Genomic DNA, 12,673 nt, shown 5'->3' on the forward strand with positions numbered 1-12,673 from the left:
TGCTCTTTCTCTCAATACCTATTTTCATATTCAGACTCCACTTTGCTCCTCTCTTCTAAATGTAAGAAATATTTCTGTATCTCTCTCAGGCTTTTTCTGATGACAGGACAATTTTCTTAAAGCAGCATTTCTTTCTAAACTCTACCTTTGTTTCTCCTTTGCATGAAGAATATAATTAGTTTCTGAATAATAATATGCAATAACTACTTTTCTCATTTATATAGCATACTAAACTATATAACATATATTAAGTTATACTATTTAACATAAACATAATAAAATACTTGGAACTCTAAGTTGTCAAACCGCCCCATAGTCTGCTTATGACTTAGCATACCATTTCTCCTTTCTTATTTCTCTCTACGCTGTAATCAAATTACTTGCCCACTCACCCAATATGCTTTATGTTTTCTCTCCTTGAAACTCTAGTACCTGAAATATTATGTAGTATGTATTCAGAGTCTCCCCGCCTGCCTCAATACTTCAAATTCCCCACAAAGATTAGGTCATTCTTTAAATTTGACTTGAAAATTACTCCTGAGGTATTGTGTTCCTCTTACTTTAGTGTACTAAAATACCTTTCTAAATCTGAGTGGCTAAAATTTTAGGTTACTTTTATCATACTAAAAATTATTCTATTTTTTTAAACACCAAAAGCAGCTAAGTATTTTCTAAATATTTACTAGTATTCAATTAAAATTAAAACAAATTTTCAAGAGAGACTTAGACAATAGGACTCTCTAGTAGAGGTTATCTGTGTTCCTTGTCAGTTAAATAAGCCACAATTATTTCTTTTTTGTTTCAGGGCCATTCACATTTTTGCATATTTTTAGGTATTAGATGATGTCATAGTTGTTGTTGGTTATTACAAAAACTAGTTGATTATTTGGCACTTGGTACAGAGCCTAATGTGCAGTGAGACTGCTATTATTATTATTAATAATAGCAGTCCGATATTATTATTATTATTTTTTGGTTGGCTTTGTGTGTTTTCCACACTCTGAGGCTTCAGCTGTATTTTCAAAAATGCCCCAAATGCCCTTAAAATATGTTGGAATATGTTTATTAGATAAAAATGAGTCAGTGACACCCTAAAGTATACTATAGCAAATGTCCTTAAAAACTCAGTATCAAATACCCCTAAAATATGTTAGAATAGATTAATTAGATAAAAATGAGCCAGTGATATCCTAAAATCTACTTTATCAACGGACCTAGAATGCGCATATTTGGAATATCTTGATTTTTAATTTTATGGGGGGCTGGTAGGTTTTTTTTGTTGTTGTTGCTTTTTTTGGGTCACATCCGGCGATGCACAGGGGTTAGTCCTGGCTCTGCTTCTGCACTCAGGAATTATTCCTGGTGATGCTTGGGGGACTGTATGAGATTCTGGCAATTGAACCCAGGTTGGCTGCGAGCAAAGTAAATGCCCTACCTGCGGTGCTACTGCTTCAGTCCCGGGGTTGGTAGTATTTGGGGGATCTTCGTACCTCAGAGCTCGGGGAACAGTCCTGGCAGTGGTTGGGAGACCATACAGTGACAGTGAAAAGCATATGACCAGCCGATTGGGGTTTTACATCCTGCCCCAAAGCCTTTTTTCTTAAAAAAAAAAAAAAAAAAAAGGCCACTGGTTCACTGGTTATTGAATCCAGAACCTCATACATGCGAGGCACATGCTCTGTCAAAGATCCACCTTCCCTTCCTTATCCCCTAATTTCTAATTTCATTTTCTGTATTTGATTTGACTGTTTCAGGGAGGGTTTTCCCCGACGTCCTGGGCTACGCCGGGCAGGACACTGGTGTTTGGGCTCCCACTTGAGGTCCCGTTTCTGCCAGACCTTTGCTGCAGCCCCTGGAACCTGCCCCGAGATGACCTTTATAGATTGGTAAAGGAACCGAAAGTAAAACATCTTACAGATGTTCTAATTAACAAATTTGAAGCACATCTGTGAAAATCTCCAGAATGAATTCAATGAAGTACTCGAAGAGTAAGAATCACAGGCTCAACATTATACCCTGTCTTAATTCCCAAAGTTAGAAATATTCCACAAAAATTGTGTAAAAGTCCATTTATGTATTCTGAAAAGTTTGGTAGCTGCCGTGTTGGATGATTTTTAAATTCATAGTTTTTGTTTGTTTGTTTCGGGTCATGCCCAGCGCTTTGTAGTCCTGGGGGCCCACTCCTGGCTCTGTGCTCAGGGATCACTCCTGAGAGTGCTCAGGGATCTGTATGAGATGCTAGGGCTTGAAACTGGGTTGGCCGTGTGCAAGGCAAGAGTGTGTACTATCTCTCCAGTTCCTTCCCTTAACTCTATGTTTTGAAAGTGCGAACTTTATTCTAAATGAAAAGTCCTTATAGTAAGAATAATTGCTAAGTTTCCATAAAAACACTGGGGCCTGGGGCTGGAGCGATAGCACAGCGGGGAGGGCGTTTGCCTTGCACTCGGCCGACCCGGGTTCGATTCCCAGCACCCCATATAGTCCCCTGAGCACTGCCAGGGTGCCAGGGGTAATTCCTGAGTGCAGAGCCAGGAGTAATCCCTGTGCATCGCCCGGTGTGACCCAAAAAGCAAAAAAAACCCAAAAAACAAAAAACCACTGGGGCCATACCATCAGGACTCAAGGGGTTAATTCTGACTGTGCTCAGTGCGTATGTGTGTGTTTGTGTGTGTGTGTGTGTGTGTGTGTGTGTGTGTGTAGCATGTCCCCTCTTGTACTACATCTCTGACCTCTCCACAGGTAACTTAATGCTTTCAAAGAAATATACCTTAGCAAGGCAGGCTTTTCATCTTGCACTTATTGAAGTTTTGGAAGTAAAAATGAAATCACAAAATAAAGTAAGTTTAGAACCTGGCACTTAGAAGCCAAACACCACCTTGGAAAATATTTTCTTTGAGTTTCTTTCCTTTGCGAGATTCTTCCTCATACTCAAAGCAGTCGCAATAATTGGCCTTCAAGTGATAACCTACACTTCCTAAACAAAATAATTGGTTTTATTATTAGTTTGGGCCCCATGACCTTTTCCAGATTTCTGTTTTCAGATACTCCCTTGCAGAAGCGTATCCCCCCGAGGACTAAACCTTGATTATTTTTACACTGCAGAACAGATTAGGAGTGCAGATGCATTCAAACTTGGTCTACAAAACTTGTGGAAGTGGGGGGTGGGGCTTCTATTTTTAATAGTTTTTTTAAACTTTGGATTGCAGCCTGCACGGCTGCGGCGGTTCCACGCTTCCCCGAAGCGCATCAGTCCTCCGGATCCCTGGGAAGGTCAGAGCCTGGGCGGGAGCCGGTACCCGAGTTCTCCCCGCTGGGATTTAGGTGGGAGCCCGCTGCGCCGGACCCCAAAGCCGGGGGCGGGGCTAGCAGGGCTCCCAGCCGATTGGCCGGAAGGCAGGAAGTGGGCGGAGCCTCCCGCCCCCGCCCGCGTGCCGCGTCGCTAGGGACGCTTCGGCCCCGGCAACCGCGATGGAGAGGGACGAGGGGCTGGCCACTATTGACAATATCGTCACTCAGTTCAGCACCTATGAGGACTTTTTGGACTCGCAGATCACCACCGTGGACTTGTACTACCTGGAGGTGAGAAGCGCGGTGTGGCCTGCGTCCCCGGGGCCCCGCCCAGCTCAATGACCCCCCCCTCGCCCCCCCCCCCCCGTGGCCGCTCCCGGGTCCTCTGCCGGGTGGACGCCCCCGCGGGAGCCGCGCGGACACTTGCTTGCAAGCTGCTGCGCGCGGGGTCGCCTGTCACCCTTGCCGGTGCCCACCTCCTGCCCGTCCCTCAAGTCTCTTCTGATGGGGCGCTTCCTGCACCTCTAAAAGTATTTTTGAAAACGTGTGATGTGGCCCAGCTGAAACCTGGTATCATGAGAAGAGGTTCCATGTATTTCTTTTTCTTTTTTCCACCCCCCCCCCCCCAAAGGCAGGGTTTTTCACTTTGTTTATCTGAAACTAAAAACTAAAGGCATTGATGCTGATGGGGAGAAATCCTTGTTTGTGTTTCATCAACTGGAAATTTGAAGGGTTCAAAAAAGGAAGATGGTAGCTATGTTTAAGGGGTAGGAAGATAAAGTAGTATAATTTGAAAATTGGCACTGTACTTATTGTACTTTCCTAAAACAATAGATGAAAGATTTAGTTAAATAAGGATATGAAGGCAAGCATATAGACTTTGGGATTAAATAATGAAAATTGTAAGTGCCATTAACTCTGGGGACCTATATTTTCAAATATGTTCTGTGGATGTGAGTGGATTGCCCACTTAGGTAGCACAGGAACCAGAGGACTCCTCAGAATTGCTGCGGTGGCAGGTTCCATGTTCATATGTGTGGCATGTTTGTATGTGAAGCTTGCTTCAGGTTTCACGGACTATGCTAGGCAGCATGGTTTTTTGGCCCGATAGTAATTGTTTTGAACGGACCAGATTTTAAATGATTTAGTTGGAAGAGTGTAGTGTCAGGAAATGTGTATTCAGTCTCTGTATTAATTTATGTTTTATTTGTGTTTGGAGTCACTTCACAGTGCTCAGGGCTTACTCCTTTGTGCTCAGGGGTCACTCCTGGTGGTGATTAAGGGACTATGTGTGATGCTAGGGATCAAACCAGTGTTGGCCACGTGTAAGGAAGGCACCTGAAGTACTTACGCCTCTCTCTGGTCATATCACTGTCACTGTCATCCCGTTGCTCATCGATTTGCTCAAGCGGGGACCAGTAATGTCTCCATTGTGAGACTTGTTACTGTTTTTGGCATATCAGATACGCCATGGGTAGCTTGCCAGGCTCTGCCTGTGGGCGAGATACTCTCGGTAGCTTGCCGGGCTCTCCGAGAGGGGCGGAGGAATCGAACCCAGGTCAGCTGTGTGCAAGGCAAATGCCCTACCTGCTGTGCTATCGCTTCAACCTGCATATAATCTTTCTGGTCATATATTAGTATTATTTTATAGATAACAGGTTAATTTAGCTTTTGACACAAAGTTTCATGAGAATGAAAGACTAGGTAATGAGTTAGGATTAGAAATCAGACAAAAAATAAATCAAGCAAAAATATCTCTAGGGTGAACTAGTTTGGAATGCTTATGGAAGACCAGTGTGGTTGGTGTGCTAGGAATAAAGGGAAAACGGAGATAGATGTGATCTGGGAGGTGGATCTGAGTGAGATTCTGTATAATTCTGTATAATGTATCACTGTCATCCCGTTATTAGTCGGTTTACTCGAGCAGGCACCAGTAATGTCTCTATTACACTCAGCCCTGAGATTTTAGCAGCCTCTCCTTACTCGTCTTTCCCAATTATTGGAGGCTCTTTCAGGGTCAGGGGAATGAGACCTATCATTACTGTTCTTGGTATATCGAATACGCCACAGGTAGCTTGCCAGGCTCTGCTGTGTGGGCGGGATACTCTCGGTAGCTTGTCGGGCTCTTCAAGAGGTATGTATATATCTGTTACTGTATTTGGGATATGAATACACCATGGGGAGCTTGCAAGGCTCTCCTGAGCGGGCAATAGACTCTCTGTAGCTTGTCAGTTTCTCCAAGAGGGAGAACTAGGCCATTCGATGTGATGTTTTGTGTCCGCTTCCGGGAGCTCGGTTTTGGAGTCTCTGGCCATCGATGGGATTAATTAATCTAATATGATGTGCATAAATGTAGTCCCTTTCTAAAATGACTTTCCCTACATATGCCAATTTCCCCCCTCCTCTTCAGCGGTATACATATCTAAAATGTTCCCAAAATGAAAATGTTCCATCTAAAGCATAGAGATTAATGCACATGCTCAGAACTGGCAATACGTGTATACTGAAAACCATTGCTTAAATTTTGTTATGAGAATTAATATTATCCAGTTATAGTTTCACCTGAACATAATATTCCATGTTTTAACATGATTTTGAAGCGTATTAAACATGATGTGTCTTTGTTAATAATGAGCATCCTAACAACTCTTCTCTAGATATGTGAGACATAAAATCTCAGCAGTGGCCAGGGAGAGGGCTCAGTGGGTTGAGTGCATGGTTAATATAAGGAAGGATAAATTGTTGGCACCATATGGTCCCCCAAACACTGCCAGGAGTAACACCATATAATGTGTAATCTTTATATATGATTATAAGGGAAATGTATTTTATTTATTTTTGTTGTTTGGGCTACACCTGGTGATGTAGATTTGCAACAAGGGTTGCTCCTAGCTTTGTGCTCAGGAATGAATCCTACTGGTGTTCAAGGGACCGTGTGGAATGCCTGGGATTGAACCTGGGTCAGCCATGTGTCAGGCAAATTCCCTGCCTGTTGTACTATCTCTTCGGCACTGGGACTTGTATTTTAGTTGCAAATGCCACTTCAACAGTAGAGTAAGTTCATATTGCATTGGCATTGGATAGAACAACTATACATGGTATACAATGTGAGGAAAAACCAAAAATACAACTACCTGAAATCATAGGGTATACAAAAATGCAGGCGTGTTTTGGGAGCAAGCCAGTATTTATAAGAAAATGAATAGGGAGGGAATTCCATTTTAAAGGTTCTGGACTGAGGGCAGGGCACATTTAGTAAGGAAAGTGGGTAAAACTTTAATAGAAAAATTTCCATTTCCCTGGCCTTTTAAAAATGAGAAGAAGATGTTAGATGAGAGCAACAGATATTTAAGATGACAAAAAAGCAATTAGAGAGCAAGGAAGCAAAGGTAGGGAAAGGTGATAATAAAAGTTTGTATATGTCTATGCCTGAGTTTCTTACCTGCCCTTAAGTGACACATGTGATCAGAGTGAAAGCTTTCCCATTAAGGACAAAGAACTGAGCAGAAATTAAAGCAAGGAGACAGACTTTGCAGCAGAAGTTTAACTTTCAAGTTAAAAATTGAAAATGAACTGAACACAAACTTTTTTCAGAGGGCTACAATAGAAGCCAGAGATTAAAAATAGGACATATGAAACTATTTGGGCTACAGTAAAAAAAATTATTCAACAATTCTTTCGTTAAAATGACCAACTCTTAGAAGAGGAGAAAAATCAAGAAAGACAAATTCTGACTTAAGCCAAATACTGCTGATCTTTTAGCATTGATGCTAAGTGGGGCGCCCATGGTCTAGTCCGGCAGCAAACCAAACACCACTGCATAGACTTGCGCAAAGGGAAAGATTTTATTTTAGTCTGAAGTGCAGTGCGGTAGGAACTGAGCTTAAATCCATCAGCCTCCCCCTTTGCTTCACAGAATAGCTTTGCAAATAGAAGGAGGGGGCTTAAGGTGTTTAATCTTCTAATTGAGGAGGTTCAGGACAAACTGGATGATGGTCCTTAGATCATCAGGTCACCAAATTTCTTAGTGATTAAGTGCATTTCCTCCAGAAACAGAGCTTGTGATAGTGTTTAGACTCTTCTGGCTGGTTTTGCTTACTGGCAGGGGAAACGGGTGCCCAAGAGCGGGCATTGCAGCGTGAAAACCGTGCCCGTGGTGTTGCCAGGCCTGGTGGTGCCGTGAAGACACACGTGGAAATACTGGGGAACAGACGGTGCTGGATATATAACTAAGGTAGTTGCAGTTATTTCTCTGACCCCTCTTCTGGCTGTATGGGACTTAAAGGCAAGTATGAATATGAGAGTTAGGTTGTGTGAGTTTTTGTTTGTTATGGATTCTTACAAAACATCTCTAAAGTATTTTTCTACTTCTGCAAAGCGTTGCCTTTGAGACAGAATGAGAAAGTTGTGACTTTTGTCTAAGACAACTTTCCGTTCTGTTTTGTCTTGGGGCCACACCTGGTGGTGCTCAGGGTTTACTCCAGGCTCTGTGCTCAGGGATCACTCCTAGCAGGGCTTGAGGGACTATACATTAGGCCAGAGATGCAGCCTGGGTTTGCCGTGTGCACGGCGAGAACCTTCAAGACTTCAAGACCAGCCCCAGTCGAGCTTTGCAATGTTAGGTAACCGTCTCCCTTTAGGATCGTGGTCTCACATTTTTAAAAAAAGCAATTTGAAATTTCTTGGATTTTTGTTTGTTTGTGTGTTGTTGGGCCATACCAGGCCACCCTCAGGGCTGACTCCTGGCTCTGAGCTCAGGGGAACTTCTAGGGTGCCAGGGGAGCTGTCCCATGATTGGCTGTGAAGGGTGGGTGCCCTTCCTGCTGTGCTCTCTCTCCAGCCTGCTTAGAAACTCTTATTTCTTCATTTTCAGAATGAAGGGGTGGGTTGGATTATACTCAGCATCTTCATGTCTTCTGCAAAGTGAATCTATCCATCGTGCCAAAGCACGTGGGCTTCCACTCAACAAGGCTTTTCCAGCTTCTGCCATTGTTGAATGTCCACCTTGTCAGCAACCAAGTCCAAAGCCTCTGAAAAAGCAGAATTTCTCAACCTACCGACTAGTTGGCAGCAAATCAGTCTAACGGGTGGCTGACCCCCTTCTCTTTCCCTTCAGTAGAGCAATTTGATAGAAAAAGACATTTTAAAAAAAAATTTTAAATTTTATTGAATCACCGTGAGATAGTTACAAGCTTTCATGTTTGGGTTACAATCTCACAATGATCAAACACCCATCCCTCCACCAGTGCACATTCCCCACCACCAATATCCTGGGTATACCCCCCCCCCCCTTTCCCAACCTTCCCCTGCCTCTATGGCGACAATATTCCCCATACTCTCTCTCTACTTTTGGGCATTATAGCTTGCAACACAGACACTGAGAGGTCATCATGTTTGGTCCATTATTTATTTTCAGCATGCATCTCCCATCCCAACTGGTTCCTCCAGCCATCATTTTCTTAGTGATCCCTTCTCTATTCCATCTGCCTTCTCCTCTCCGCTCATGAAGCCGTCTTCCAGTTATGGGGCAATCCCCCTGGCCTTGTATCTATTGTCCTTGGGTATCAGCCTCATGTGATGCTATCCTACACTCCACAAATGAGTGCAGTCCCTCTATGTCTGTCCCTCTCTTTCTGAGAAAAAGAAATTTTTCATTTCTGCTTATAGCCACAAGACAGCACCACAATTCAAAGCTTTTTACATTTTCTTCCAGTTTGAGATTTACTTGACATATGAAACTGCCTAAGTTTAAGTCATAGGATATAATGACTTGGCTAACAGATATTATAAATGATTGCTAAAATAAATTTAATTAACTATTATCTCATTTGCATACATAAAAGAGAAAATTACTTGTGATAAGACCTGTCAGGATTTATACTCTTAGTAACTTTCAGAGAGTGACTTTGCTACTCTATTCATGTTTGCTCAGTACTTATTTATCTCATAACTCAAAGTTTGTACCTTTTGACACTTCAGCTAATTTCCCCACCTCTGGTAATCACAAATCAGGATTTTTGTCTCTATAAGTTTGTTTTGTTTTTAGATTATCCATGTAAGTGAAGGTCACTCAATATTTGTCTTTCAGATTTAGTTTACTTGCAAAATGTCTTTAAGTTCTTCTCTTCTTGCAAGTAGTGAACCTTCCTTCTTTTTTATGACTTAGTAGTATCCCATTGTTTATATATACCACTTTTCCTTTATTAATTTCTCTGTTGTTGCACACTTACTGTAATTTCGATATCTTGCCTATTGTAAATAATGCTACAATCATGGGGGTGCAGTTATCTCTTTGGCAATGATTTCATTTTTTTCAGATGCATACTTAGAAGTAGAATTAATGGATTTCACAGTAGTTGAACACCTTTTCACATTCCTACTGGTCATTCAAATATGCTTTTTTCTTTTTTTTGAAAACCGTTTATTTAGATTTTTTGCAGATTTTGAAACTGAATTACTTATTTTTTGCTATTAGTTATATCACTTGTATAGCTATAAATTTATGCTATTATATATCTTTAATATATCCTTATATTTTAATAGATTTAGGCTATTAATGTCATGCTAAAGTTATGATTTTTTTTGGTTTTTGTTTTTGCTTTTTGGGTCACACGCAGCAATGCACAGGGTCACTACTAGCTCTGCACTCGGGAATTACCCCTGGCAGTGCTCAGAGGATCATATGGGATGCTGGGAATATAACCCGGGTCGGCCACATGCAAGGCAAATGCCCTATCCACTGTGATCGCTCCAGCCCCACTATGATTTTTTAAAAACACTTTCTGCTATGAATTAAAAAGCATTATTTTGCTGTGCAAAAAGCTTTCCTATTTGATGTATTTTCCCTAAGTTTTAAAATTTTTTTGTTTATGCTTTGGTGCTATATACAAAATAAAATGTAACTATGACACTTGTTTTTTTCTCTAAGATTTTGCTTGGGAGTTTTGTAGTTTCAGATCTTAAATTTCGGTATTTATTCTATCTTGATTTAGTTTTTGTGAGTGATGTCAGCTGGCCATCTAGTTTTTAAATTTTTATTTAATCACATGTGAACACCTTAATTTTCAGCTTAAGAGATCATCTTTTCTTCTTTGAATATTCTCGACTCATTTCCCAAATATTAGCTGCCTGTTTATCCTGATTTATTTCTGGGCTCCTTATTCTGTTGTATTGGTCCACGGGTCTGCCCTTATACCAATATCACACATTTGGATTAATATAGTTTTGTAAAATAGTCTGAAATCAGAAAGAGATTTCTCGAAAAGAAACTCTTTTTTGAGAATTGCTTTGGTCTTTTGTGGTTACATATAAAGTTTGGGACTGTATTCCTAACTTTTGAAAAAAAAAAAAGAAGCCACTGGAATTGCAGTGAGTTTACACAAAATTTAATCCACAGATGCAAGGTCCCAAGTAACTTTGTGTCCAACTCCATAGCCAAGAGCTGTGAGAATCAGGAGGTGCCTGTGCGATGCTTCGAGTAAGGCTATTCTGAAGCATCCAGAGACGTCGACAGATTCCCCGATGTGGTGCTCCCGGGAAGTGGGGTGGTCCATTTTGGAGAAGAGAGAGAGAGAGAGAGAGAGAGAGAGAGAGAGAGAGAGAGAGAGAGAGAGAGAGAGAGACAGAGAGACAGAGACAGAGACAGAGAGACAGAGAGACAGAGAAAGACAGAGACAGAGAGAGACAGAGACAGAGAGAGAGACAGAGACAGAGAGACAGAGAGACAGAGAGAGACAGAGACAGAGACAGAGACAGAGACAGAGAGAGACAGAGAGAGAGACAGAGAGAGAGAGAGAGAGAGAGAGAGAGAGAGAGAGAGAGAGAGAGAGAGGGAGAGAGAGAGAGGGAGAGAGAGCAGGGCGGGGGCCGCGGGACCCTTGCAACAGCAAGGCCAGCATCCGAGGGATCTGGCCGGTCCCGGTCAAGGTCCCTCCTGCTCCTGCAGCTACTTCCCACGCGGGCTGCCTCCGGCTCTTGCTGATTCTGATCAATCCTGCCCATGCAGGTCGAATTGTTTCTTGGGTTCTCCAGAATCATGTGGCTACTTGCTCTGCACCCCCTACCTCACTCCTCTCGGGGCACACACACCTGTGTTGGGTTCCTGCAGAGAACCCACAGAGCCATGTGGCCCCGGCTGCCCCAGGTGCACCGTGCGCATAATAACTCGTTTCTAGTTCGTGCAACTGTTGCGCAGCTAAACTCTCAAGGAAGACTTTTCCAGGGCACTTTTTATTTTGGGCGGGGGGGGCGGGGGAGGGGGGTGGTGGAAGGCTGGCAGGGGAGGGAGGGCACAGTGCACAGATGCTGTCCCTGGCTCTGCTCAGATGCCACTGAGAGAATACAACGTGGGGATGGGGTGGGGGGAATCTCCATGGCCACACTCGAGGATGCTTGAGGTGTCCCCAGAGCTACCTACACCCGGTAGTGTTCTGGTGCTGAAAACTCCCATTAAGCACGCATGCGCATTAGCCTCGGCAGCTCTCTCCCCTTGGATTTAAAAAAAAAAAGTTTCAGTTTCTTTGGTGAAGATCTCCTACCTTTTATTCCCCATTACATTGATTAGCCCCGTGTCAGAGTTCATTGTGTCTTCTTGATTTCTTTCGGATAGTTAATTCATTTTTGATTAATCGATGCCACATTTCTGTGCCATTGCGATGGACTTCAGATTTGTTAGCGGAATTCCTTTTGTCGTGGCACTTTTGGCATTTGTATTTTGTGTTTCCAGTAGGTGGTGCTGTGGATCTAGATTTGCAGTATTCTCTCAGCAGGCAGGTGTGTGACGAGTTGGCTTTTCCTTTGCTCACCATCCTGGCAGGAGTAGGACTAGCCCAGTACAATTTCTTGTGTCCTCTTGGTGAGACTGACCATTGCCCAGTCTGAGTATAAATTCCTTAATCCCAGATCTGGCACTTTTGCAGAACCATTAGTTTCTGCAGCCGGCAGTCATTTAGTTACAAAACCAGACCTCCCTGCACGTTTCAGTGGGAGAGGATTTGACCTTCTACTCAGAATCCTGAAATCTTGTGCGCTCGGTATCTAGTCACCGTATGTAGTCTTAGACACATGATTTTTCAGTCTTGTCCTGGTTATTACAATTTAGGTCACATGATTATAAGAGTGTCGATACTTTTTAATTTTTTATTTTATTTAATTTTATTTGCTTTTTGGGTCACACCCAGCGATGCTCAGGGGTCACTCCTGGCTTTGCACTCAGGAATTACTCCTGGTGGTGCTTGGGGGACCATATGGGATGCCGGGGATGGCCGCATGCAAGGCGAACGCCCTACCCGCTGTGCTATCGCTCCGGCCCCACTTTTTAATTTTTTAATGTGAAGTATTTGATTTCCATTTCTGCTAATGATTGGGACTCATGTGCGTAACACTC

At 42.8% G+C, this 12,673-nt stretch overlaps 1 protein-coding gene across 1 annotated transcript in view; it reads left to right on the forward strand.

Moving 5' to 3' along the window:
- Positions 1 to 3,468: 3,468 nt before the first annotated feature.
- Positions 3,469 to 12,673, forward strand: part of CFAP299 (cilia and flagella associated protein 299) — a 531,643-nt gene continuing 522,438 nt past the window's right edge. Inside the window, exon 1 of the mRNA XM_004614360.2 lies at positions 3,469 to 3,579. Coding sequence (XP_004614417.1) covers positions 3,469 to 3,579 — 111 coding nt within the window. The remainder of the gene's footprint in view (positions 3,580 to 12,673) is intronic.

Source organism: Sorex araneus, chromosome 5 (genome assembly GCF_027595985.1).
Source record: "Sorex araneus isolate mSorAra2 chromosome 5, mSorAra2.pri, whole genome shotgun sequence".
Taxonomy (NCBI): Eukaryota; Metazoa; Chordata; class Mammalia; order Eulipotyphla; family Soricidae; genus Sorex; species Sorex araneus.